This window comes from Amblyraja radiata, chromosome 24 (assembly GCF_010909765.2).
Source record: "Amblyraja radiata isolate CabotCenter1 chromosome 24, sAmbRad1.1.pri, whole genome shotgun sequence".
Taxonomy (NCBI): Eukaryota; Metazoa; Chordata; class Chondrichthyes; order Rajiformes; family Rajidae; genus Amblyraja; species Amblyraja radiata.
In genome coordinates this window covers 38,250,892-38,278,550 of record NC_045979.1, presented here as the reverse complement: position 1 = coordinate 38,278,550, position 27,659 = coordinate 38,250,892, and the positions used below count along the sequence as shown (strand labels likewise).

Here is a 27,659-nt window from a genome sequence, read left to right as displayed (position 1 = left end):
CCCGCTGCGCCACCGTGCCGACCCTGCCGTGAGAGGTTAAGTGGATGTCGGGGGTAGGTCTGGTCCCGGTCACTGCCAGTCACTGTGTCCGGAGCTCGCCGATGCTGGCTAGCCAAGGCGGTGGCCAGCGGTCATCAGCAGGACCTCCGGCCAGCCCGGGTGCGGGCATGGAGGGTCTCACCCCGAAGCGGGGGTCCGGTCAGGGGGGGTCTGACTCCGCCAAGAAGCGGCGACTGGTCACCGAGAGCTACGAGCAGAAGGTGGAGCGTAGGTACGAGAACCGTCACAGCCTCTTGGGCCGCAACAATGTGACATCGTGCCGCAGTTCCCCACGGCAGCACAGCGCCCAGCAGAACCCTCGGCAGCAGGCCTTCCTCAAGCGCAGGAACCTGGCCCTGGGTGAGGATGACTACAAGCCCCACGGGGGCAAGAACTCTGTACCAGGCGACCCCTCCAACCTCACCTCCATCCAGTCAGGTGTGGGCTCAGTGCCAGCCCAACAGAACTCAATCTCACTCACTCAGGTAAGGCCAGGTGCTTCCGTCAAGAGTCCAGGTGTCAGGGGTTATGGGGAGAAGGCTGGAGAATAGGGTTAGGAGCTAGAGATAGATCAGCCATGAAGGGCCTGTTTCCGCACTGTATCTCTAAACTAAACACAGGGTGGTGAATCTGTGGAACTCATTGCCACAGACGGCTGTGGAGGCTACAAGTCAGTGGGTATTTTTAAGGCAGAGGTAGATAGATTCTTGATTAGTGCGGGTGTCAGAGGTTATGGGGAGAAGGCAGGAGAATGAGGTTAGGAGGGAGAGATAGATCAGCCGTGATTGAATGGCGGAGTAGACTTGATGGGCCGAATGGCCTAATTCTGCTCCTATCACATGAGTTTAAGTGTCAGATGTACTCACAATGTCAGCAGAACAGGCCCACAAATGCAACAAATGTAGACAATGTACACAGTAAACCCTCGTTATAACAGACCATAGAGGCGGGAATAACTCAGCGGGTCAGGCAGCATCTCTGGAGGAAAAGAATAGGCAATGTTTTGGGTCGAGACCCTTCTTCAGACTCCAGAGATATTGCCTGACCCGCTGAGTTACTCCAGCATTTTGTGTCCATCTTCGGTTTAAACCAGCATCTGCAGTTCCTCCCTACACATAGAGTGGGGAACGGTGTCAGTTATTGCTGATTGTCCACTGTCCACCGAGTAAAGGTTTAGCAAATAATAGAGGATCATCTCACATGTAGTAGAAACAAGGAACTGCAGATGCTGGCTAATACACAAACGCACAGAGTGCTGGAGTAACTCAGTGGGTCAGGCAGCATCTGTGGAGAAAATGGATAGGTGACGTTTCACAGAGTGCTGGAGTAACTCAGCGGGTGCAGCAGCATCTATGGAGCTAAGGAAATAGGTAACGTTTCGGGCCGAAACCCTTCTGGGTTTCGGCCCGAAACGTTGCCTATTTCCAGAAGGGTTTCGGCCCGAAACGTTGCCTATTTCCTTAGCTCCATAGATGCTGCTGCACCATAACTCAGTGGGTCAGGCAGCATCTGTGGAGAACATGGATAGGTGACGTTTTGGGTCGAGACCTTTCTTCGGACTCTCGGTCTGGCACGGGGCCTGGAATCCGGGTGAGTTGCCATCCCGGCTAGCCAAGGTGGTGGTCAGCGGTCATCAGCAGGACCAGAGGCGGTGGGATAGGCGAAGATCGGCGGAGGCAATGGCCGCGGTGCGCAGGCAGCCGCAGTGCCGGTACGGTCAGCGGTGGTGGCGGCGATGGTGGTGGCGGTGGTGGTGGCGGTGGTGGTGGCGGTGGTGGTGGCGGTGGTGGTGGCGGTGGTGGTGGCGGTGGTGGTGGCGGTGGTGGTGGCGGTGATGGTGGCGGTGGTGGTGGCGGTGGTGGTGGCGGTGATGGTGGCGGTGGTGGTGGCGGTGGTGGTGGCAGTGGTGGTGGCGGTGGTGGTGGCGGTGGTGGTGGCGGTGGTGGTGGCGGTGATGGTGGCGGTGGTGGTGGCGGTGGTGGTGGCGGTGGTGGTGGCGGTGATGGTGGCGGTGGTGGTGGCGGTGGTGGTGGCAGTGGGTCTGGAAGCGGCAGGGGGTGGTGTGGGCTGGGGTGGGGGGGTGGAGTCAAACCCATCACTATACAACCACGGTCCATCACAAGGAGGTCCGTTATACCGAGGGTTCACTTTAGTGTTAAGTGTTAAATATATTAATGACCACAATGCCAGTATAACCCCTGGTCAATAGACAATAGACAATAGGTGCAGGAGTAGGCCATTTGGCCCTTTGAGCTAGCACCGCCATTCAATGTGATCATGGCTGATCATCCCCAATCAGTACCCCGTTCCTGCCTTCTCCCCATATCCCCTGACTCCACTATTTTTAAGAGCCCTATCTAGCTCTCTCTTGAAAGTATCCAGAGAACCGGCCGCCACCGCCCTCTGAGGCAGAGAATTCCACAGACTCACTACTCTCTGTGAGAAAAAGTGTTTCCTCGTCTCCGTTCAAAATGGCTTACCACTTATTCTTAAATCATAATGGTCCTTGGAGCAGCCAAATACTGACCGTAACAGTTCATGGTTGAGGTTAGTGTTGTGCTGATGGTGAACCCGGTTGTGGTTTGATGGGGGGGTGGGGGCTGTTCGTGAACCTGGTGGTTTTTGTGTGTATGGGGGGGGGGGGGGGGGGGGGGGCTTGTGGTGAACCTGGTGGTTTTTTTTTGTGTGTGTGGGGGGGGGGGGGGGCTTGTGGTGAACCTGGTGGTTTATGTGTGTTTGGGGGGGGGGGGTTCGTGAACCCGGAGACCTCGGCTTTCAAGCTGTTGCTCCTTCCTCCCGATGGTATCGCGGGCTGATAACATAGCTCACTCTCTCTCTCTCTCTCTGTGTACAGATGTCTCCACAGCTCAGCCCCTCCACTGACGGCCTGCCATTCAGCAAGCAACTCACTCAGCGGGCAGCAGAAGGCGCCAGGCTCACTCTCCCCATCAGCCCTCTCACCCAACACAAAGCCAGCACCCACAACGTTCCCACTAGAGATAAAGGTGAGGACACACTTCATTGATTTTTTACAAGGATAGTATGGTGCAACACATCTTTGGATTTAAATCTAACTATGGGTTGGGTGAGGTGGGTGGGGAGGGAGGGATGAGAGGCAGGTATACCAACACTTTTCATTCTCTTTTTCTTTTTCTATTCTGTCTTTCTTTTATTCACTATTTGGCAACACCACCGCTAGTCTAGGGGTTCTATCTTTGCACATCGCACTCTTTCTCGTTCTTGTCCTTTCTCCTTTCTTCTCCTCTAACTCAAAGCTAAAAATTTTAAATTGAAGCTGTACAATAACTGCATCATTTTATATGCCGTTGGTTCTACTTTTGTACATTTGCTCCTAATAAATTAAATAAATAAATAAACAATAAAGGTGAGAGTTGGAGGATGTGAAGCTGGGGCCAGGATATAGTTACACTTTGGTCACTGCTTCCTTAGTTAGACAGGACCTCGTGTTGGGTTTAGTAGACGTTAGATGTCGTGAAGCTGGGAAGATTTGCGAGGATGTTGCCAGGATCTGCAGGCCTGAACTATTCGTGGTTGGGGCAGGCGAGGACTTCATTCCCTGGAGCGCAGGAGGATGAGGTGTATAAGATCACGAGCGGAATAGGTCAGGTGGATGCACAGTCTAAAGAACCAGAATCAAGAACCAGGGGACATGGGTTTACGGTGAAGGGGGAAAGATTGAATAGGAACCTGAGGGGCAACTTTTTCACACAGAGGGTGGTGGGTGTATGGAACAAGCTGCCAGAGGAGGTAGTTGAGGCTGGGACTATGATACATTTAAAGGAAGACTAGGACTTCACTCTGAAGAAGGGTCTCGACCCGAAACGTCACCTGTTCCTTCGCTTCATAGATGCTGCTGCACCCGCTGAGTTTCTCCAGCATTTTTGTCTACCTTTGATTTTCCAGCATCTGCAGTTCCTTCTTAAACAAAGAGTTTATCTCTCCATGGGCGCTGCCCGAGCAGCAGAGTTGTGTATGAACGGCCCTGGTTGAACTATCCCTCGGGTGGGGGTGTTCGTCGGGTTAGTGTGACCCTGGGGAGAGCTGGGCACGAGTGGACTGAGGTGTTCTTTTGTCATAAGGTCATAAGTGATAGGAGCAGAATTAGGCCATTTGGCCCATCAAGTCTACTCCACCATTCAATCATGGCTGATCTATCTCTCCCTCCTAACCCCATTCTCCTGCTTTCTCCCCATGACCCATCTCTGAATTTAAAATATCCACTGACTTGTGGCCTCCACAGCCGTCTGTGGTAAAGAATTCCACAGATTCACCACCCTCTGACTAAAGAAATTTCTCCTCATCTCCTTCCAAAAAGAACATCCTTTAATTCTGAGGCTGTGATCTCTAGTCCCAGACTCTCCCACTAGTGGAAACATCCTCTCCACATCCACTCTATCCAGCCCTTTCACCATTCTGCATGTTTCAATGAGGTCCCCCCTCATTCTTCTAAACTCCAGCGAGTACAGGCCCAGTGCCGACAAACGCTCATCATAGGTCAACCCACTCATTCCTGGGATCATTCTTGTAAACCTCCTCTGGACCCGCTCCAGAGCCAGCACATCTTTCCTCAGATATGGGGCCCAAAACTGCTCACAATATTCCAAATATTACCAGCGCCTTATAGAGCCGCAGCATTACATCCCTGTTTTTGTATACAAGCCCTCTTGAAATAAATGCTGGCATTGAGTTTGCTTTTGTCTGTGAACAGCTACTCAGATGCCACCAGCACAGAGCCAGGAGCTTGGCCGTGCCATGCGGAGGGATGCCAGCCAGCAGACTGAGTGAGTAGCGAGCGTCACGGCGCGGGTTCGTTCACCGACACTTGTCCTCGGCAGCCGTCCCTCACACCGGCACCTCTGGAGAACACGGATGGGTGACGTTTCCGGTCGGGATCCTTCTTCAGACCTGAATCATCACCGATCCACAGCCTCCACAGATGCCGCCTGACCCGCTGAGTTACTCCAGCACTCTGTGAAACGTCACCTATCCATGTTCTCCACAGATGCTGCCTGACCCGCTGAGTTACTCCAGCACTCTGTGAAACGTCACCTATCCATGTTCTCCACAGATGCTGCCTGACCCACTGAGTTATGGTGCAGCAGCATCTATGGAGCTAAGGAAATAGGCAACGTTTCGGGCCGAAACCCTTCTGGAAATAGGCAACGTTTCGGGCCGAAACCCATAAGGGTTTCGGCCTGAAACGTTGCCTATTTCCTGAGCTCCATAGATGCTGCTGCACCCGCTGAGTTACTCCAGCACTCTGTGAAACATCACCTATCCATGTTCTCCACAGATGCTGCCTGACCCGCTGAGTTACTCCAGCACTCTGTGCCTTTTCTTGTAAACCATCTTTTACCGTATCAACCACATTTCACCTTGCATTAAACGTTATTCACTTATCATGTATCTACACACCGTAAATGGCTCGATTGTAATCACATATTGTCTTTCCGCTGACTGGATAGCACGCCACAAAATATTTTCACTGCACATAGAAACATAAACAATAGGTGCAGGAGTAGGCCATTCAGCCCTTCGAGCCTGCACCGCCATTCAATATCATCATGGCTGATCACCCAAAATCAGTACCCCGTTCCTGCCTTCTCCCCATATCCATTGATTCCGTTAGCAATAAAATAGCTAAACCTAACTCTCTCTTGAAAACATCCAATGAATTGGCCTCCACTGCCTTCTGTGGCAGAGAACTCCACATGACAATAAACTAAACTGAACTGATGGACAGCATCTGCAGCTGCTTGTGCCTCCTGTACAATTCCTTTATGTCTACTGTAACAATTTCACTGTCATTCATAGAAACATAGAAACATAGAAAATAAGACCCTGTACAACTGCAGTAGAACCTCCCTGCTCCTATACTCAAATCTTTTGCTATGAGTTCACCACGTTAACGCCCACTGCCCGCCAAATACCTTCAGTGAAATCGTCTTTTTCTCTTTTTCACAGATGCGGTGTCACCGTTCTCGATCAGGTGAAGAACATTTCCACCGGGCATCTTCCTGCCCCTTGTGCTCGGTGCCCCAGTCCATCACTGTGTGTGCTGTGTCTGTAAATGAAGATACAGGGGTAACAGGGAACCATTCACCCAAACATCTATCTTCATGCAGCATTGTCCCAAACTGCACGCCGCTTTGACATGACTTACGCACTCGTGGGAGAAAGTGGGGCTCGCTTTGTAAATATAAAGTCATAACGTCAAAATGTCATAAGGAATAGAAGTACAATGAGGCCATTCTCCTGCCGTCTCCCCTTAACCCCTGACACCCACACTAATTGAGAATCTATCTATCTCTGCCTTAAAAATATCCACTGATTGTGGCCTCCACAGCCGTCTGTGGCAAAGAATCCCAGATTCACCACCCACTGGCTAAAGAAATGTCTCCTCATCTCCTTCCTAAAGGAACGTCCTTTAATTCTGAGACTGTGCCCTCTGGTCCTAGACTCTCCCACTGGTGGAAACATCCTCTCCACATCCACTCTATTCGGGCCGTTCACTATTGTGTATGTCATTAACGACTCTCCAGCAGCACATTCAGTGAGTGTTAAACCAGCGTGGTGTCAATGTGGCCACAGGCTACACAAACCCCACCTGGCCCAATCATGGCCCTTCAGGGAAGAACACTGGGCCATCATTACCTGGCCCCGGGGCCTCACCTGAGTCCAGATCCAAACACGATGTCACCGCAAACGGGCCAGCAGATCTTTCAGTTCAGGAGAATTGAGGCTTACAAGGTGGTGGTGAATCTGCGGAATTCATTGCCACAGACGGCTGTGGAGGCCAAGTCAGTGGATACTTTTAAGGCAGAGATAGATAGATTCTTGATTAGTACAGGTGTCAGGGTTATGAGGAGAAGGCAGGAGAATGGGGCTAGGAGGGAGAGATAGATCAGCCATGATTGAATGGCATAGTAGACTTGATGGGCCGAATGGCCTAATTCTACACCTATTCCTTATGATCTTATGAACATGAACAACCTGTGGACATATGTGATACCCTCCAGTCCAGGCATCGTTCTGGTAAACCTATTCTGCACCCTCTCCAAACCCTCCACATGCTTCCTGTAATGGCGGCAACCAGAACTACACGCAAGAAGTGATTAATATCTGGAATAATCCTCTGGGTAGGATGGATGGGTTAGGACATGAACATCTAGTACAGGGGTTGGCAACCTTGTTCTGTATAGGGGCCGGGCGCATGTCTGTGAGGGGATGGCAGGCCACATCTACCACGTGTTCACATAGATCCTGGCCCTTCGAGGTCGCACTGGCCCCTAGTTACGGGGGCTAGCCAACATGGCGTCCCTAGTTACGGGCGCTCACCAACATGGCGTCCCTAGCTACGGGCGCTCACCAACATGGCGTCCCTAGTTACGGGGGCTCACCGACATGGCGTCCCTAGTTACGAGGGCTCACCAACATGGCGTCCCTAGTTACGGGCGCTCACCAACATGGCGTCCCTAGTTACGGACGCTGACCAACATGGCGTCCCTAGTTACGGGTTCTCACCAACATGGCGTCCCTAGTTACGGGCGCTCACCAACATGGCGTCCCTAGTTACGGACGCTGACCAACATGGCGTCCCTAGTTACGGGTGCTCACCAACATGGCGTCCCTAGTTACGGGCGCTCACCAACATGGCGTCTCTAGTTACGGGCGCTACCCAACATGGCGTCCCTAGTTACTGGCGCTACCCAACATGGCGTCCCTAGTTACTGGCGCTCACCAACATGGCGTACCTACGGGCCATCGCCTTGGCTCTGTCCTGAAGGCGGTGGCTCAAATACTCGCACTCACTCGTCCCCGGCCTATTGACAACCCCGATCCCGACAGTGAAGCCCAGACACAGAAGGTGCGCAGCCGTGCCGGCAGCTTTGCGCAGGAAGCGGTACAGCCAGTGCTCGGCGCTCGCTGCTGCTCGGCGTCTCCGCCATTGTGGCCGCCAGCACAGGCCTCCTTGCATCACCTCGGCCTCTGGCCCGGGAGGTACCAGAGATGACGGAAGTCTACGGGCCGGATGATTTGGGGTTACGGGCCGCATTCGGCCCGGGGGCCGTAGGTTGCCGACCCCTGATCTATGAGGTGTTGGAGACTAAGGCTCACGTCTTGATGGTGGGATGGATATTCCTGACGACTTGAAGGGTTTACTTTAGTATTTCATGTTGGCTTATTCAAGAAATACTTGTATCTTGTGTCTTGCAGGAGATCCAACAACTGTCAGAGTATCTGAAGGTACTTCCTCTCATGTTCCTGAATATAATTACTGGACTTTACCTTGCACTAAACGTTTTTCCCTTTATCCTGTATCTGTACCCTGTGGACGGCTCGATTTTCATCGTGTATGGTCTTTCCACTGGCTGGATAGCGCGCAACAAGAAGCTTGACACTGCCGCTCGGTATATCAATAATATTAATAATGAGGAAGGAAGGCACAGCACAAGTCAGCATCCATCCACAAGTCTGCATGCTGCACCTTTAGAGATACAGCGTGGAGACAGGCCCTTTGGCCCACTGAGTCCACACCGACCAGCGATCACCCAGTACTATCCCACACACTAGGGACAATTCACAATTTACTGAACCCAATTAACCCACAAACCTGCAGGTCTTTGGAGTGTGGGAGGGAACTGGAGCACCCGGAGAAAACCCACTCGGTCACAGGGAGAAACATAGAAACATAGAAAATAGGTGCAGGAGTAGGCCATTCGGCCCTTCGAGCCTGCACCACCATTCAATATGATCATGGCTGATCATCCAACTCAGTATCCTGTACCTGCCTTCTCTCCATACCCCCTGATCCCTTGAGCCACAAGGGCCACATCTAACTCCATCTTAAATATAGCCAATGAACTGGCCTCAACTACCTTCTGTGGCAGAGAATTCCAGAGAATGTACAAACTCTGTATAGAGAGCACCCAAGGTCAGGATCGAACCCAGGTCTCTGGCGCAACTCTACCGCTGCGCCACCGTGCCACTTTCAAATAATAAACAAATAAAAAGGGCAATTCCTGTTATGAATGAATTTCCTGATGTTATATAACCCTGTTTGAAGATGTAGATAGATGTATCTGTTGCCCAAAGTAGATACACAAGGTATGCAAATAGTCGCACATAAAGGGCGCTTACAATTACAAATCCCCCCCCCCCCCCCCCCCCCCCGGTTCTTTCCCTCCTCCCCCCTCCCTCATTGTGGCCCCCCCCCCCACGCCGGGTTCCCATTGTTCTAGATAGATGGAGATAGATGGAGATAGATGGAGAGAGATGGAGATAGATGGAGATAGATGGAGAGAGATGGAGATAGAGAGAGATGGAGATAGATGGAGATAGATGGAGGTAGATGGAGATGGATGGAGATGGATGGAGATAGATGGAGATAGATGGAGAGAGATGGAGATAGATGGAGATAGATGGAGATAGATGGAGAGAGATGGAGATAGATGGAGATAGATGGAGATAGATGGAGATAGATGGAGATAGATGGAGATAGATGGAGGTGTAGGTAGATGGAGATAGATGGAGAGAGATGGAGATAGATGGAGATAGATGGAGGTAGATGTAGGTAGATGGAGATAGATGGAGATAGATGGAGATAGATGGAGGTAGATGTAGGTAGATGGAGGTAGATGGAGGTAGATGGAGATAGATGGAGGTAGATGGAGATAGATGGAGATAGATGGAGGTGTAGGTAGATGGAGATAGATGGAGAGAGATGGAGATAGATGGAGATAGATGGAGGTAGATGTAGGTAGATGGAGATAGATGGAGATAGATGGAGATAGATGGAGGTAGATGGAGATAGATGGAGATCGATGGAGGTAGATGTAGGTAGACGTGTGCAGACATGCTGTCGGTGTGCTGCTAGTTTGCTGGCTGTGATGAAGGTGTTGCCGTCGGCTGGGTTTGATGACTGGACGTCTCTCTCTTGCAGGAAGCATTGCACCGGGAGCTGAAGCTGAAACAGAAGATGGCCATCCTCCAGCAGCTGCTGGCAACCCTGCTACAGGCCGCGGAGAAGTCCTGGAAGGTAGAGAGCACGGACATGACCGCTCGCTGAACCTGCCGTAGCTGTGGGTCAGCTCGGCAACATTCCTCCATGCCTCCCCCCCAAGCTGACTCACCTCCTTGAGACACACACAGAATGCTGGAGTCACTCAGCGGGACAGGCAGCATCTCTGGAGAGAAGGAATGGGTGACATTTCAGGCCAAGACCCTTCTTCAGATTGAAGAAGACCCCTTCAGGCTGAAGAAGGGTCTCGACCCGAACAGTCACCTATTCCTTCTCTCCAGAGATGCTGCCTGTCCCGCTGAGTTACTCCAGCATTTTGTGTCTATCTTCGGTTGAAACCAGCATCTGCAGTTCCTTCCTCCTCACCTCGTTGAGATAGATGCTGTTACAGTAGCTAGTTGAAGGAGGTGGTTTAGTTTAGTTTAGTTTAGAGATTCAGGGGTGAAACATCACCGATCCACATGTGTGCATGGTACACCTTTATACTTTAGCGATACAGCGTGGAAAAAGCGCCTTCGGCCCACCGAGTCCGCGCCGACCAGTGATCCCCGCACACTAACACTATCCTACACACACTCGGGACAATTTATACTTATACCAAGCTAATTAACCCACAAACCTGCACGTCTTGGGAGTGTGGGAAGAAACCGAAGATCTCGGAGAAAACCCACGCAGGTCATGGGGAGAACATGCAAACTCTGTACAGACAGCACCCGTGGATCGAACCCGTTGAGGCAGGTACTGCAACAACATTTAAAATACATTTAGACAGGTACATGGATAGGAAAGGTTTTAGAGGGATTACAGTTTTCACAAAATTAAATTTTGCACAAAATGCTATTTGTATTTATCATGTTCCTCCATTATCAGGTCGATGAGCTCATGTACAGTACAGATGGGCCAAACAGCCCCTTCCAGCCCGTTACTGATTCTATCAGTATCTGTACTATTCTATGTTCAATCAAATTCTGCCTCCTACGCTCTGTGTTCACCTGTTGCGCTCACCTGTCGAGCTCACCTGTTCTGCTCACCTGTCGAGCTCACCTGTGAATCTTCATTTCAGGTGCAGTTGGATGATGATGCCTTACGCTGTAAACTCCAATCACTTGAGGCTCAGCTACACACCTGGGCACAGGTAGAGAAATGACTTGTTTGATGAGCTAATTGAATGATACTTCATTGCCACCTGAACCACGGGTACCCAGGTGGTGAAATGCTTTGATTTGCATACGACCTAGGTGGTATACACGAGCCTCGACAAAGTTACAAAAGTACCGAACATTCCTATCTGCTGCCTCGACACTAAATGCTGGAGTAACTCCGTGGGACAGGCAGCGTCTCTGCCCCGCTGGGTCTGCTTCGGGTCCAGACCCTTCTTCATACTGAGAGTCAGGGGAGAGGGAGACACAGAGATAAGGAAGGCTAAAGTGTGTGAAAACGAGATCAAGAGAGGTGGAGTTGAAGGACAATGTCGAATAGATCATTGTTAGCTGCCTCGGAGAAGGTGATAACAAACAGAGATAAAATGTAGTCGGGGGCAGTCAGACTGGTGGGAGAACTGGGAAGGGGGAGGGATGGAGAGGGAGGGAAAGCAAGGGTCAAAGCCCTGTCCCACGGTACGAGTTCATTCCAAGAGCTCTCCCGAGTTAAAAAAAATAAAACTCGTGGTAAGCACGGAGAATGAACGTAGCGGGTACGTCGGAGCTCGGGGGGCGTCTCTTAGCGGCTCGTAACGCTAACGGCAGGTACTCGGGAAGACTCGCTAACGGCAGGTAAGCACGGGAAGACTGGTGAAGATTTTTCAACGTGATGAAAAATGTCCACGAGAGCCCCGAGTACCGACGAGTGGCCATTACCGTAAATCTCAGGGTTCGAATCAGGGCAAACTCGGGAGAACTCTTGGAATGAACTCGTACCGTGGGACATGGGTTTTACTTAAAGATAGAGAAGTTAATGTTCATACCGCTGGGTGTAAGCTGCCTAAGTGCAAAAACATGCTCTTCGACCCACCGAGTCAGCACCGACCAGCGATCCCCGCACATTAACACTATCTTACACACACACTAGGGACAATTTACATTTATACCAACCCAATTAACCTACAAACCTGTGGAGTGTGGAAGGAAACCGAGAAAACCCACGCCAGGTCACGGGGAGAACGTACAAACTCCGTACAGACAGCACCCGTAGTCGGGATCGAACCCGGGTCTCCAACGCTGCATGCGCTGCGAGGCAGCAACTCTACCGCTGCACCACCGATACATACAATTTAAGAAGACCACAGTCTATGAATAAGGGGTCAAGCCATTTAGAACGGAGACGAGGAAACACTTTTTCTCACAGTTGTGAGTGTGGAATTCTCTGCCTCAGAGGGCGGTGGAGGCCAGTTCTCTGGATACTTTCAAGAGAGAGCTAGATAGGGCTCTTAAAAATAGCGGAGTCAGGGGATATGGGGAGAAGACAGGAACGGGGTACTGATTGGGGATGATCAGCCATGATCACATTGAATGGCGGTGCTGGCTCGAAGGGCCGAATGGCCTACTCCTCCACCTATTGTCTATTGTCTATTGTCTAAATGTTATGAGGTTGAGTTACCGCTACTTCTGCCGACAATGCAACCATTGACGAGCATGTTTTCGCGCTGTACCTCTAACCTGGCCCCTGTGGTGCTCTGTAAAACAGCCAGGTGTTTCTTTGACAGAATCACTCGCGGGATGGCGTGAAGGAGAGCATGATGGATATGCAGCAGCAGAAGCTCCGGTATGAGCAGGTGGCTAAAGAACAACTCCAGAGAGCCACTGAGGAGAAAACGGCAGCAGAACGCAGCCTGGACAAGATCCAGGTGAGGGGCATTGCACGCTCAGTAACAGCTGCAGCACTGGGCCTCCACTCGCTGGAGTTTAGCAGGTTGAGGGGGGACCTCATTGAAACTTACAGAATAATGAAAGGCCTGGATAGAGTGGAGAGGATGATTCCACTGGTGGGAGAGTCTAAGATCTGAGGTCACAGCCTCAGAACTAAAGGGCGCTCTTTTAGAAAGGAGGTGAGGAGGAATTTCTTTAGTCAGAGGGTGGTGAACCTGTGGAACTCATTGCCACAGATGGCTGTGGAGGCCAAGGCAATGGATATTTCTAAGGCGGAGATAGACAAGTTCTGGATTAGAACGGGCATCAAGGGTTCTGGGGTGAAGGCAGGAAAATGGGATTAGGAGGCAGAGATCTGCCGTGATTGAGTGGCTGCAAAGACTCGATGGGCCGAATGGCCTAATTCTACTCCTATAACGTGAACTTGCAAGCATGTTTCCTAGAACATGGACAGCACAACGCAGGAATAGCTCCTTCAGCCCACCATGTTTGAGTCAAGTTAAACCCATCTCATCTGCCTGCTCCTCATCCATATTGCCTGCATTTTTAAAAGCCTCGTAAATGCCACTATCATATCTGCCACCGCTGGAGTCAATGGAAAGGAGGTAGACACGAAACGCTGGAGTAACTCAGCGGGACAGGCAGCATCTCTGGAGAGAAGGAATGGGTGACGTTTTTGGGTCGAGACCTTTCTTCAGACAGGAGGGAGGTTGGTTTGTGTGACGGTCTGGGCAGCGTCCACAATTGGCTGCAGTTTCTCGTGGGCTTGGATGGAGCCGTTCCCAAAGCAGAGGTGAGCAAAGCATCCTGTGAGTGCTTAATGTTTCAGAAGGAACTGCGGATGCTGGAAAAATCGAAGGTAGACAAAAATGGTGGAGAAACTCAGCGGGTGAGGCAGCATCTATGGAGCGAAGGAATTGGTGACGTTTCGGGTCGAGACCCTTAAGGGTGAGGCAGCATCATGAAAGGATAATGAAAGGTATAGATAGAGTGGATGTGGACAGGATGTTTCCACAGCTGGGAGAGTCTAGGACTAGAGGTCAAAGCCTTTGAATTAAAGGACGCTCTTTTGGGAAGGAGATGAGGAGGAATTTCTTTTGTCAGTGGGTGATGAATCTGTGGAACTCATTGCCACAGATGGCTGTGGAGGCCAACTCAGTGGATATTTCTAAGGCGGAGATCAACAAGTTCTTGATTAGAACGGGCGTCAAGGATTTTGGGGTGAAGTGCTTAATGTTTCAGAAAGAACTGCAGATGCTGGAAAAATCGAAGGTAGACAAAAATGCTGGAGAAACTCAGCGGGTGAGGCAGCATCTATGAAGCGAAGGACGTTTCGGGTCGAGACCCTTAAGGGTGATGCAGCATCTATGGAGCGAAGGAATAGGTGATGTTTTGGGTCGAGACCCTTCCGGGTCTCGACCCGAAACGTCACCTATTCCTTCGCTCCATAGATGCTGCCTCACCCTCGCTGAGTTTCTCCAGCATTTTTGTCTACCTGTGAGCGCTTAATGTAAATGGAGAGTGAAGCTGGGTGTTTGTGCTTGCAGAGATCGCTGCAGGAAGCAGAGCGAGAGGCTGCCCACTGGAGAGAGGCCTATCACGGAGCCGTGGCCCACAGTGCGGAGATGAACAACCAACACTTGCACACCACGGATCGACTGCACATAGCCGAGAGCAAGCTGCAGGTAACTTGCTCCTGATGCCTTTACTCAGAAATACTGTACGTTTCATTGAGAGAATCCATCGTTGACAAGTAGTCAAGTCAAGTTTATTCGTCACATACACATACGAGGTGTGCAGTGAAATGAAAAGTGGCAATGCTCACGGACTTTGTGCCATAAAACAAACAGACAGACAAACTACAAACAGAATGGAACAGAATCACATATTCACCTATTACATATTGTGGGAGGAAGGAAAAAGGGAAAAAAACAGCAATTAAAAAAAAAAACAGTAGAGTGGTTCAGTAAAGTTAGTCCCTGGTGAGATAGGAGTTTACAGTCCTAATGGCCTCCTTCTCAACCTCTCCGTTCTCACCGCATGGCAACGGAGGCGTTTGCCTGACCGTAGCAGCTGGAACAGTCCGTTGCAGGGGTGGAAGGGGTCTCCCATGATCCCATGAAGGGGTCTCACATGAAGTAACCAAATTGTCAGCGGGTCAAGACGCTGAATGAATGAATGAATAAGTTTATTGGCCAAGTATTCACATACAAGGAATTTGCCTTGGTGCTCCGCCCGCAAGTGACAACATGACATACAGTGACAGTTACGAATGACACATAAAACATTAAACATTAATAATAAAACATTATTGATTAAACATGTACATTAAATAAAATACCAGAGCAGAAGGAGGCGACAGGTTTTTGGTTATTGATTAGAGCTGCTACTTGTGGGATAAAGCTGTTTTTAAGCCTGGCTGTGGCGGCTTTGACAGTCCGGAGTCGCCTTCCAGAGGGAAGTGATTCAAAGACTGACATTAAACGGAAACACAAGGACTGGCAGATGTAGAATCTTACGTGGAACACAAAGTGCTGGGGTTTAGAATAGTTTAGAAATACAGCACGGAAACAGGCCCTTCCTTCGGCCCACAGAGTTCATACCAACCATCGATCACTCCTCCTCACTAGTTCTGTGTTATCCCACTATCTCATCCACTCCCGACACACTAGGGGGCAATTTACAGAGGGGCCGATTAACCAACAAACCCGCACGCTTTTGGGATGTGGGAGGAAACCGGGGCACCCGGAGGAAGCCCACGTGGTCACAGGGAGAACGTGCAAGCTCCACACAGACAGTATCCAAGGTCAGGATCTAACCTGGGTCTCCGGCGCTGTGAGGCAGCAGCTCTACCAGCTGTGCCACTGTGCCACCCTTCGTATTACAACGGGTCAGGCAGCATCTCTGATAGTCATGGATATGCGCTGTTTCAAATGGAGGCTTTTCCTCACTCTGTTCCCGATGTTGGGTGGGTCCAGAACCAGGGGCCACAGTTTAAGAATAAGTGGTCGGCCATTTAGAACGGAGACGAGGAAACACTTTTTCTCACAGAGAGTGATGAGTCTGTGGAATTCTCTGCCTCAGAGGGCAGTGGAGGCCAGTTCTCTGGATACTTTCAAGAGAAAGCTAGATAGGGCTCTTGAAGATAGCGGAGTCGGGGGATATGGGGAGAAGGCAGGAACGGGGTACTGATTGTGGATGATCAGCCATGATCACATTGAATGGCGGTGCTGGCTGGAAGGTCCCTCCAGTCTTTGACGTTTCTACCCTAGACTACCCTGCTAAGCCTCTAATAGTTTCAGGTCTCCCCTTGACCTCCGATGCTCCAGAGTAAACAATCCAGGTGTGTCCAACCTGTCCTTATAGCTAAAGCCCTCGAATCCAGGCAGCATTCAGGTAAACCTTTTCTATGCCTTGTCCAAAGCCTCCACATCCCCCCAGGACCAGAACTGCACGGATACCCCCAATGCAGCCTTACCAAACTTTTCTAAAGATGCCGCATTTCCTGACCCTCATACTCAATGCCTGGATGGATGAAGGCAAGCGTGCCATGTGCCTTCATCACCAGGATGGGTAACAAACACTAGCCTGACCAGAAATGCTCACATTCCTGAAATGGGATGACAACTGAGGACTTGTTGTGACAGCAAGCTTCCAGTGGTGAATAAAGGAGAGGTCTTGAGTGGAAGAGGCAGAATGGGAGGGCCTCCACCATTCAGCTTCTTGTCAACCGGAAACACATTTGTTGGAGGAACTCGGTGAGTCGGCAACATCTGTGGAAGCAAGTGGACAGATGATGTTTCGTATCTGGACCATTCTTCAGACGGAAAGTCTCCACAGATGCTGCATGACCCGCTGAGTTCCTCCCGCAGTTCTAGGTGAAAGCATCTACAGACTCTTGTATCTCCCTTCTACCTGACAGCCCGGTTCTAGCCCAGCATCTCCGCTGGGCACATAGCTGACGTGTCAACTGGATCCACCAAAGTGTACAACCTGTTCCCGTTAGTTAGTTCAGTTGAGTTTAGTGTCACGTGTAGCGAGGTACAGTGAAAAGCTTTTGTTGCGTGCTAACCAGTCAGCAGAAAGACAACACATGATTACAATCAAGCCGTCCACAGTGTACAGATAATGGGAATAACATGAAGAACATTCATGTTATCCTCTGGGATGGATGTGCATGAGAGGCATATGAGGCGCAAGGTGCAGGTCATCCTGGAAAACCCCGGGCATCCCCTCCATGTAATTCTGGAGAGTCAAAGGAACACTCGGAACAACAACCGGCTCCTCTCCCTGCCCTGTAGAACGGAGCGGTTCAGGAGATCCTTCACCCCTTCAGCCATTAGATTTTATAATACGGACTGCTAGGCTGTAGGGGGATGCATTTTTACATTTTTTAATTTTTAATTGTTAATTATTGGTCTTTTTAAGTATTTATTGCTCTCAGGTAGTGTCCACATTGTATTCTATGTATTTTATGTCTGCGTTCGTTTTGAATCTGTGGGTTTGTTGGTTGGGGGCTTCTGGACATCTGAATTTCCCTGAGGGGATCAATAAAGTATTTTTTATTATTATTATTATTATTATTATTATTATTATTATTATTATTATTATTATTATTATTATTATTATTATTATTATTATTATTATTATTATTATTATTATTATGATGATTTAGTGCAAGGTAAAGCCAGTAAAGATCAAAGATAGTCCGAGAGTCTCCAATGAGGTAGATAGTAGTTCAGGACCGCTCTCTAGTTGTGGTCGGATGGTTCAGATTACTGATTTCTCTCCACAGATGCTGCCGGGACTCCCGGGCATTTTTCATTATTTTAGTTTGTATTCTTCTTCTTACATTACATCAGCATGGACGGCCAGCTTTCTATGCAACGTTGTTGACTTTTTCCCTCTCGTCTATATTTTTCCCAGAGAGCAGAAAGTGATGGTGAGGTGCTGAGAAGTTTACAAAGCAAGCTGGAGGCTGTGGAAAATGAAACGCACACACTCTTGGACCAAATCGATGCCCTTAAAGAAGACAACGAACTCAAAGAAAAGCAGCTTCAAATGGGCAGAGGTACGCCACAGCTGAGATGTACACACAGAGCTGTTCAACACAGAAACAGGCCCTTCGGCCCACCTGGTCCATGCCGACTTTACAAGGATGTTGCCAGGACTTGAGGGCCTGAGTTATAGAGAGGGTTTGAGCAAGCGAGGACTCTATTCCTTGGAGTGCAGGAGGATGAGAATTGATCTTATAGTGGACAAAATCACAAGAGGAATAGATCGGGCAGAGTAGGGGAATCGAAAACCAGAGTGTATAGGTTTAAGGTGAGTGGGGGGGGGAAGATTTAATAGGAACCTGAGGGGTGATATATTCACGCAAGGGGTGGTGGGTGTATGGAACGAGCTGCGGGAGGAGGTAGTTGAGGCCTCCTGTATTTTTATGCACCTATTCAATATGACCATGGCTGATCATCTAAAATCAGTATCTGGTCACTGCTAACCATATCTAAACCGTGGCTGGAATAGCAGCAGGCCAGGGCTGCAGTGAGCAGTTCACTGTCCCACACCCCAGAGCCCTTTCACCAGCGCCGAGCTGCGTTGAGGTTGTGATAGAATGCGTGCTCTGCCAATAACATTCTGTGGAGCAACGTAGAACGTGGAACAATACAGCACGGGAACAGTGTAGGAAGGAACTGCAGACGCTGGTTTATACCGAAGACAGGCACAAGATGCTGGAGTAACTCAGTGGGTCAGGCAGCATCTCTGGAGAAAAGGATGGGTGATGTCTCCTATTCGTTTTCTCCAGAGATACTGCTTGACCCGCTGAGTTACTCCAGCGTTTTGTCTCTATCTTCAGTGCAGCAACAGGCCCTTCGGCCCACAATGTCTGTGCCGAGCATGGTTCCAAGGCCAACTCTTAAGTGCCTGGACATAATCCATATCACTCCATTCCTTGCATGTCCATGTGCCTATCCAAATGTCTCTTGAAGCACCACTGTAGTATCTGCCATCCACCACCACCCCCAGCAGCTCGTTCCAGGCACCATAAAAATCTTGGCCCTCTTAAACCTTGCCCCTCTCACCTTAAAGCTTTGACCACCAGTATTTGATATCTCCATCCTTGGACACAAGGCTCTGACCATCTGCTCCATCAGTGGCTTTCATGGGCTTTATACTCCTCCACCATGTCTCTCTACTCAGCCTCTGGCAATGCAGAGAAAATAATGCAAACTACAAGAGTCAGGTGTGTGGCCCTTTGAGCCTCAGATGGCCCCATTACATCGTGGACTGTAAAATGACCACTGATTGCTTTTTCTCCCCAGCTGAAATACAAAATGCCGAGGAGCAAAAGCAAGGACTGGGTTGTATGATCAGTCAACTGCAGGGTAAGTACAGATATCTCCTGACACCAAGTTCATGTGTCTTGCAATTGGAAAACTTCCATAAGTCGTAGAAGTAGAATTAGGCCATTCGGCCCATCGTCTACTCCACCATGGCTGAACTATCTCTCCCTCTCAACCCCATTCTCCTGCCTTCTCCCCATAACCACCGACACCCTTGAAAAGGGCTCAACACACACCAAGCTGAAACCAAATACACAGCCCATTGAGGGTTGGCGTGGACTCGGTGGGCCGAAGGGCCTGTCTTCATGCTGTATCTCTCTATGACTAGTGTAGATGGGGCATATTGGCTGCTGTGGGCAAGTGGGGCCGAAGGGCCTGTCTCCATGCTGTATCTCTCTATGACTAGTGTATCTGGGGCATATTGGCTGCTGTGGGCAAGTTGGGCCGAAGGGCCTGTCTCCGTGCTGTATCTCTAAGCTAAACGCTAAGATGTGAAAGAGATGTTTTCTCTTGAGGGAGAATCCAGGAGCAGAAACATGGAGGACAACCCGCCAACTTGTAGCCTCCAGAACCTGGCGGGTATTTAGAACCCTGCTCAAGGGGCAGGGGGGATAGAGGGGGCAGGGGGGGTAGAGGGGGCAGGGGGGGTAGAGGGGGCAGGGGGAATAGAGGGGATAGAGGGGTCAGGGGGGTAGAGGGGATAGGGGGGTAGAGGGGGCAGGGGTAGAGGTGGCAGGGGGGTAGAGGGGGCAGGGGGGATAGAGGGGATAGAGGGGTCAGGGGGGTAGAGGGGATAGGGGGGTAGAGGGGGAAGGGGGGGTAGAGGGGGCAGGGGGGGTAGAGGGGGAAGGGGGGGTAGAGGGGGCAGAGGGGGTAGGCATGGGTAGAGGGGGCAAGGGGGTAGAGGGGGCAGGGGTAGAGGTGGCAGGGGGGTAGAGGGGGCAGAGGGGGAAGGGGGGATAGAGGGGGCAGAGGGGGTAGGCATGGGTAGAGGGGGCAAGGGGGTAGAGGGGGCAGGGGGTAGAGGTGGCAGGGGGGTAGAGGGGCAGGAGGGGTAGAGGGGGAAGGGGGGGTAGAGGGGGCAGGGGGGTAGGCATGGGTAGAGGGGGCAGGGGGGTAGAGGGGGAAGGGGGGGTAGAGGGGGCAGAGGGGGTAGGCATGGGTAGAGGGGGCAAGGGGGTAGAGGGGGCAGGGGGTAGAGGTGGCAGGGGGTAGAGGGGGCAGGGGGGTAGGCATGGGTAGAGGGGGCAGGGGTAGAGGGGGCAGGCAGGGGTAGAGGGGGCAGGGGGTAGAGGGGGCAGGGGGTAGAGGGGGCAGGGGGTAGAGGGGGCAGGCAGGGGGAGGTAGAGAGGGGGTAGAGGGGGAAGGAGGGGTAGAGGGGGCAGGGGGGTAGAGGGGGCATCAAGGGAATCAAGGGAAATGGGGAAAAAGCAGGGTACTGATTTTAGATGATCAGCCATGATGATATTGAATGGCAATGCTGGCTTTTAGGGCCGAATGGCCTACACCAATATTTCAAGCCCTTTCACTTTTTATTGCTGCATCATACTCAGCTGCTGTGTGAATTTTCATTGTAAATAATTGCAAAGGCATACTCTAATTAATTACCATTTTTAAAAAACTAAACTAAACTAAAATAGGCACAAAATGCTGGAGTAACTCAGCAGATCAGGCAGCATCTCTGGAGAAAAGGAACAGGTGACGTTTCGGGTCTTTACTGAACAAGGGTTCCGACCTGAAACGTCACCTGTTCCATTTCTCCTGACCCGCTGAGTTACTCCAGCATTTTGTGTCTATCTTCGGTATAAACCAGCGCCTGCAGTTCCTTCCGACACACTAAACTAATTGAAACGGAAGTTAACTTCTGGAGTGAAAATGAGACTCAGTGGATCGGACACCAACTCTGCCCGACAGTAACTCGTTACAACTTTTCTTCAAACTGCAGAAATGTTACAGAAGAAGGTTGCAGAGGCGGCTGAGCAGGAGAGATCGGCGCGGCTGTACGGTGAGTCAGATACTAGTTTAAACCAAAGATAGACACAAAATGACTCAGCTGGTCAGGCAGCATCTCTGGAGAAAAGAAGTTGGTGAAGTTTCGGGTCGAGATCGTTCTTCAGGCTGGGTCTTTTTATAGTGAGAAATAAACTGCATGACATTGTTTTTACCATGCGATGATTTTTCCACACGTCGGTAACTCAACAGTAACTGGGGAGAGGAACTTGGTAACTCGCAGAAATGAGAAGTAAACGGCAAACTTAGACATACACGTGGGAACTCGTTTAAACTCCTGAATATAAACTTGGAATCTCGTAGACAACCACGAGTTTGATTTTTTTCTTTCACTCGGGATCACTCTTGGGTGGGCTCGCACCGTGAGACAGGGCCTTAACGGCACGGCAAATCATAGAAACATAGAAAATAGGTACAGGAGTAGAGGCCATTCGGCCCTTCGAGCCTGCACCGCCATTCAATATGATCATGGCTGATCATCCAACTCAGTATCCTGTACCTGCCTTCTCTCCATACCCCCTGATCCCTTTAGCCACAAGGGCCACATCTAGCTCCCTCTTAAATATAGCCAATGAACTGGCCTCAACTACCTTCTGTGGCAGAGAATTCCACAGATTCACCACTCTCTGTGTGTGAAACATTTTTTTTTTCTCATCTCGGTCCTAAAAGATTTCCCCCTTATCCTTAAACTGTGACCCCTTGTCCTGGACTTCCCCAACATCGGGAACAATCTTCCTGCATCTAGCCTGTCCAACCCCTTAAGAATTTTGTAAATCAACTTCTGCTCTCTGTGTTCCCCATGGCAAACATGGACTGTGATTCATTGCAGATGAGCTCCGTGCCAGGACAGCACAGCGGGAGGCCACGCTTCAGCAGGAGGTCAGACAACTGGTTGAGCAACTGGAAGGGAAGTCGTGCCAGCTCCATTCCAAACAGGAGGAGGTGAGGGAAGGTGGCAGCAATCCCTTGCCCCTGATGTGAGGTGGCATCCCAGAGTGGCAATGTCCCGTCGATAATCTCATGTAGCCACAGCTCCAGGGGAGGTAGTTGAGGCAGGTGCCATAACAACATCTATGTTTAAGAAAGAACTGCAGATGCTGGAAAAATCGAAGGTAGATGAAAATGCTGGAGAAACTCAGCGGGTGAGGCAGTGTCTGTGGAGCGAAGGAATGGGTGGCGATTCGGATCGAGACCCTTTTGGGTGAGGCAGCATTTATGGAGCGAAGGAATAGGTGACGTTTCGGGTCGAGACCCGGAAGGGTCTCGACCCGAAACGTCACCTATTCCTTCGCTCCATAGATGCTGCCTCACCCGCTGAGTTTCTCCAGCATTTTTGTCTAATATCAACATCTAGAACACGTTTGGACTGATAGAGTCATAGGGTCATGCAGCACGGCAACAGGCCCTTCGGCCCAGCTTGCCTATGCCGACCACGATGCCCCATCTACACTAGTCCCACCTGCTTGCATTTGATCTAAACCTTGCACTTTGTGCCAACACCGATGCTTCATTTGCTGAACCATTGCAAACGGGATTGACCACTGCCCACTGGTCAGTGAACATCCTCACCTCTGCCCTCACCATGGAGGGACCCGCGTTAATGGACCAGATGAAGGTAGTTTGGCCTTGTACACTGCGCCAGGGACTCTTGCAGTGATGTCCTGGATGGGATGGATGGTCTCCCATAGAGTGTTGCCAACTGTCCCGTATTAGCCGGGACATCCCGTATATTGGGGCTAAATTGGTTTGTCCCGTACGGGACCGCCCTTGTCCCGTATTTGACTGCTGCTACTCGGGTCGAGGGGACTGTCCGGGTCAGAGCGCCGTGTCCGGCCCCGCCTCACCCGTCCCGACGTAGTGCAGCCCGTGGAGTGCAGCAGCAGCAGCAGCAGCAGCAGCAGCAGCGCCTCGCCCGTGGCCCCGTCGGTCGGTCGGCAGCCCGGCCAGCTGTCCGACCTTCTGACCTTCACTGACCGCCGACACCACCGCCACCCCTCCTTCTCATGGCTGATCATCGGTTCATGAGTTGGACGGGGCGCCGGACTTTGCGCGCGGCCCCCAGGCCAAACCTCCTCAGCTGGCCCCGCCGGCTGGGCTTTGTGTGCAGTCCAGCACCCGGGGCCAACTCATCATTCACCCAGCCACGGCCGAGTCGGTCAACGAATCACCATCGGGAATTTGTCCCTTATTTTGACCTTTTGTCCCTTATTTGGGAGCAAGAAAGTTGGCAACACTACTCCCATACCATGTGTGACAAGTGACCCCTTTGATGCCCATTGGCTGGGTTTGACCAGAGCTCCTGGCCAAATACTACCCTGGGGGTGAGATTGTGTCCAGTCAAGGGCACTGGGATGGCCTCGTGGACGGATGCATTGGCAGGAGGTACATTGGCGAGGATGGCCATTGATTTGTCCCTCAGTATTACTGGAGGTTGAACATGATGACTGGGGACCATTGGAAGGTTTTTCTACCTGTGTCTACGCCATGCCCTATTTACCCCTCCTCTTCCTCATCCACCCTCCAGTGCAACGGCCTCCAATCCCAGCTCGCCACGGTGTGGGACGGACATCACGCCCAGCTTACACACCCAGCGGCCTCCCGCAACCAGACAGACAGAATGCAGAAGAGACCTGCCCAGGTGAGATTCTGAAACCACCTCCAGTCTCAGGTGAGGAAACACCACACTTACAATGAATGAGCAACAAACCACCATGCATGAAATCACGAGGAAACTGCTCGCCTAAGAATACACTTCATATGAACCGGCTTTTTCTGTCATCATTCATTATTTTGATCAGAAAATTAACCCAATTAAAATGATATATGAAAAAATAAAGGACTGCAGATTCTGATTTACAAAAACTAGATATGGCGACACAGCAGGTCAGGTCAGGCAGCATCTCTGGAGAGGGGACGTTTTGGATCGAGACCCTTCTCCTCCCCAGTCTAAAGAAGGGACCGACCCAAAACATCACCTATCCATGTTCTCCACAGATGCTGCCTGACCCGCTGAGTTACTCCAGCACTCTGTGTCTTTTTTAGGTTAACCAGGACGACAGATGGCACAATGGGCTAAGTGTTCGGCTGGCAACCGGAAGGTAGCCGGTTCGAATCCCGCTTGGAGTGCATACTGTCGTTGTGTCCTTGGGCAAGACACTTCACCCACCTTTGCCTGTGTGTGAATGTGTGTGAGTGATTGGTGGTGGTCGGAGGGGCCGTAGGCGCAGAATGGCAGCCACGTTTCCGTCAGTCTGCCCCAGGGCAGCTGTGGCTACAGAAGTAGCTTACCACCACCGAGTGTGACTGAGGAGTGAATGAATAATGCGATGTAAAGCGCCTTGAGTATTAGAAAGGCGCTATATAAATCCCATCCATTATTATTATTATTACAGTTCCTATAACTAACATTTTAAAATTTTATTGGCCTGTCAAGTTCATTTTTTCTTGATCATGTTCCAAATAAGTTGTAGAGTTTAGTTTTCATCCATTGTTTATATAATATAGATTTCCATAAAATCTGCCAGTGACAATTAAAGCTGCTATCACAAGTCAGAAGAAGGGTCCCGATTCGAAGGGTCCCACTTTGTTTTAAACCAGCACCTGTATCTCCTTCCCACACATTCCCATTTAGTCGCCTGTCCATTTCCCACCCCAGATGCTGCCTGATCCGTTGAGCAACCCTAGCAGTTTCTCTTCTGCAACAATCGTATAAACATAGAAACATAGAAAATAGGTGCAGGAGTAGGCCATTCGGCCCTTCGAGCCTGCACCGCCATTCAATATGATCATGGCTGCTCATCCAACTCAGTATCCTGTACCTGCCTTCTCTCCATACCCCCTGATCTCTTTAGCCACAAGGGCCACATCTAACTCCCTCTTAAATATAGCCAATGAACTGGCCTCAACTACCTTCTGTGGCAGAGAGTTCCAGAGATCCATGTGTCCATGTGATCCACCGTATGGTGTTCTAGTCACCATTACGGATACTAGTTTTTAATTGGAGAATATTCAGTTCATTGCATCAAATCTCTGTGGCCATGAGGGTTTTAAACTCCACTCTCGTAAGAGATTGTAGACCCCCTCAGTCATGACTGACCATGCGTGATGCAACCTAGTTGTTGGCTGCTTGCTCCAAAACTCAGCTGGAGCAGCGTCGCTTGTGGCTGAAGAGACCAATGCAGGAGTGACAGTCTCTGTGGCAAAGGTCACATTTGTGTGTGTGTGTGTGTGTGTGTGTGTGGTCTCGGGTTTGTTGAAGTTGCCGCGTTCCTTTCTGCGACCCCGCTTGTCTGCCGCTGTGTTCAACAGTTTCTCTTCCCCGTTTTGAGAGGTTGGTTCAGGTTACCTCTCCACCTCGTGCGTTCGGCTGCAAGGATCTCCCAGGACCCCACATCCATGTCGAGCACCCGCCTTCATCTCTCTCTTGCACATTATCCAGCAACATAACCCTGGTTACTCCATTCACTTTAGTTGCCATTGAAATTAAAATTGAAAACTAGTCTCAGCTTCTGAAAAAGATTTGGGCATCAGAATGTTTGATCATAAGACTTATACGTCATTTATGCACACTGAATATTCCTCAATGTGTCAGAAATAGAAGATGGTGAATCTGTGGAACTCATTGCCACAGACGGCAGTGGAGGTCAGGTCACTGGATATTTTTAAAGCAGAGATCGACAGATTCCTGATTATTAAGGGCGCCAAAAGTTATGGGGAGAAGGCAGGAGAATGGGGTTGAAAGGGAGAGATAGATCAGCCATGATCGAATGGCGGAGCAGAGTAGATGGGCCGAATGGCTTAATTCTGCTCCTATGTCTTATGATCTAAGATGGAATGAAGACTTCCTGCAGACAATTGATGTGATCTGAAGTTGCCACTGCTGAATGTATCCAGAGAACGTACTTACTTGCTGCCTATTCAGGAAGGTCGTCCACTCCTGTGTGTTCTGGGCTAGCTTCTGGATACTACCCCAGGGCAGCTCCAATGTTTTTATTTCCTCCTCTACAGTACAAAAAGGTGGTTTTGGATCTTCCTCTTTTCCTATTCCCATCCGGTGTCCAGTGCAGGGCTATTCTTGTGATGCTGTCTGGTTCTCTTCATCCTAGCATCTGTCGATGGCCCTGGAAGTCCATCATGCCCAGTCGTGTTGATTCCTTCAGTCGCTGTTCCCGTAACATATGTGTTTTACGAGACAGGGTTGTTAGCCCTGTGCTCAACCCCCAACCTGGAGGACCAGTGGACCGCTCCTCGTCTCCCCTCTACCCTTCCACCTGTCCAGCATGGGAGACCCTAACAGGAGACGAACCTCCCGCTGGCATCGCTCTAGAGGTCACTGAGACACACACGCTCCCCGACCACGATAAGGTTGCAATCCAACGGGGAGATCCAGAGAACGCAGCCCGTTTTACACATATAAATACCGGGGGCGGGGGGGACATTTTCTTTGGAGTTATATTATGTAGTGAATTGCTGATTTAGAGCTCTCTATCCTCTCTTTTCTAGAGGCGCTGTTGTCGATGTTGGATGTTCCTCCTGGTGGCTGCAGTGGGAGCAGCGCTTGCAGTACTTTGGGCAAACATGGACAAAGTTCCTTTTTAAGAAGCTGAATGAATGAAATGACAGCGTGTGACCAACACAAACGTGTAACTGTACTTGGACATGGAATTTCCATCAAAGAAAAGAAACACTGATGTATTTTAAAATCTTTAGATATTCAGGTGTACATTCACTCCAGGTAATCGATCAAGTTATTGGGAACCCCAGTCTGGTTTAATAATGCATTCAGGGACACAAATCTGCAGATATGGTCGTGGCTTTTAGATAGGCAGGCAGGCAGGCAGAGATAGGTGTTGCACTTGAGTTTCAAGCATTTGGTGAAAGGGACGGAGAAGTTCCAGATCACATGCTGGCAGAGGAGTTTAGTTTAAAAGGCCTGTCCCACTTACGCAACATTGCGGGGTGACGCCTGTATGGTCGTGTGCAGTCGCCCCAAAGAGTCGTACCTTTTTCTGGTCGCCGCTGGATTTTCAACATGTCGAAATTTTTCAGCCACCAGCTGCGACTGTGACGGGTGTTGCCGGCAAGTCGCCGAAAAAAAATTTGTGTAAGTGGGACAGGCCCTTTACTTAGCATCATGTTCGCCAAGGACATTGTGGGCCGAAGGGCCTATTCCTGTGCTGGACTGTTCTATGTTCTATCAATATTTAACATTGCCTCTGTGACTCTTGACCTACATCTGATCTGGTTCAGTTCGCCACTCAGGTTTAAGGAAGTGCATTAACACCGTGTTTAAGAAGGAACTGCAGATGCTGGAAAATCGAAGGTGGACAAAAGTTCTGGAGGAATTTAGCGGGTGCAGCA

The 27,659-nt window shown here is 50.4% G+C and overlaps 1 protein-coding gene across 2 annotated transcripts; it reads left to right on the top strand.

The window, feature by feature from the left end:
• On the top strand, positions 1-27,659 carry traf3ip3 (TRAF3 interacting protein 3). Of its 2 annotated transcripts, none has more exons than XM_033042971.1 (15): positions 1-524; positions 2,894-3,044; positions 4,769-4,841; positions 6,025-6,049; positions 8,278-8,307; positions 10,004-10,099; positions 11,145-11,216; positions 12,783-12,923; positions 14,493-14,630; positions 17,872-18,016; positions 19,269-19,331; positions 21,235-21,294; positions 22,129-22,241; positions 23,824-23,937; positions 26,802-27,659. In XM_033042971.1, exons 1-15 carry the CDS (start codon positions 45-47, stop codon positions 26,895-26,897), a joined length of 1,797 nt encoding a protein of 598 aa, XP_032898862.1. In that variant the 5' UTR covers positions 1-44; the 3' UTR covers positions 26,898-27,659. The 2 variants fall into 2 exon arrangements, with proteins under 2 accessions (XP_032898862.1, XP_032898863.1); XM_033042972.1 differs by having other exon boundaries at positions 23,824-23,967; positions 26,802-26,876.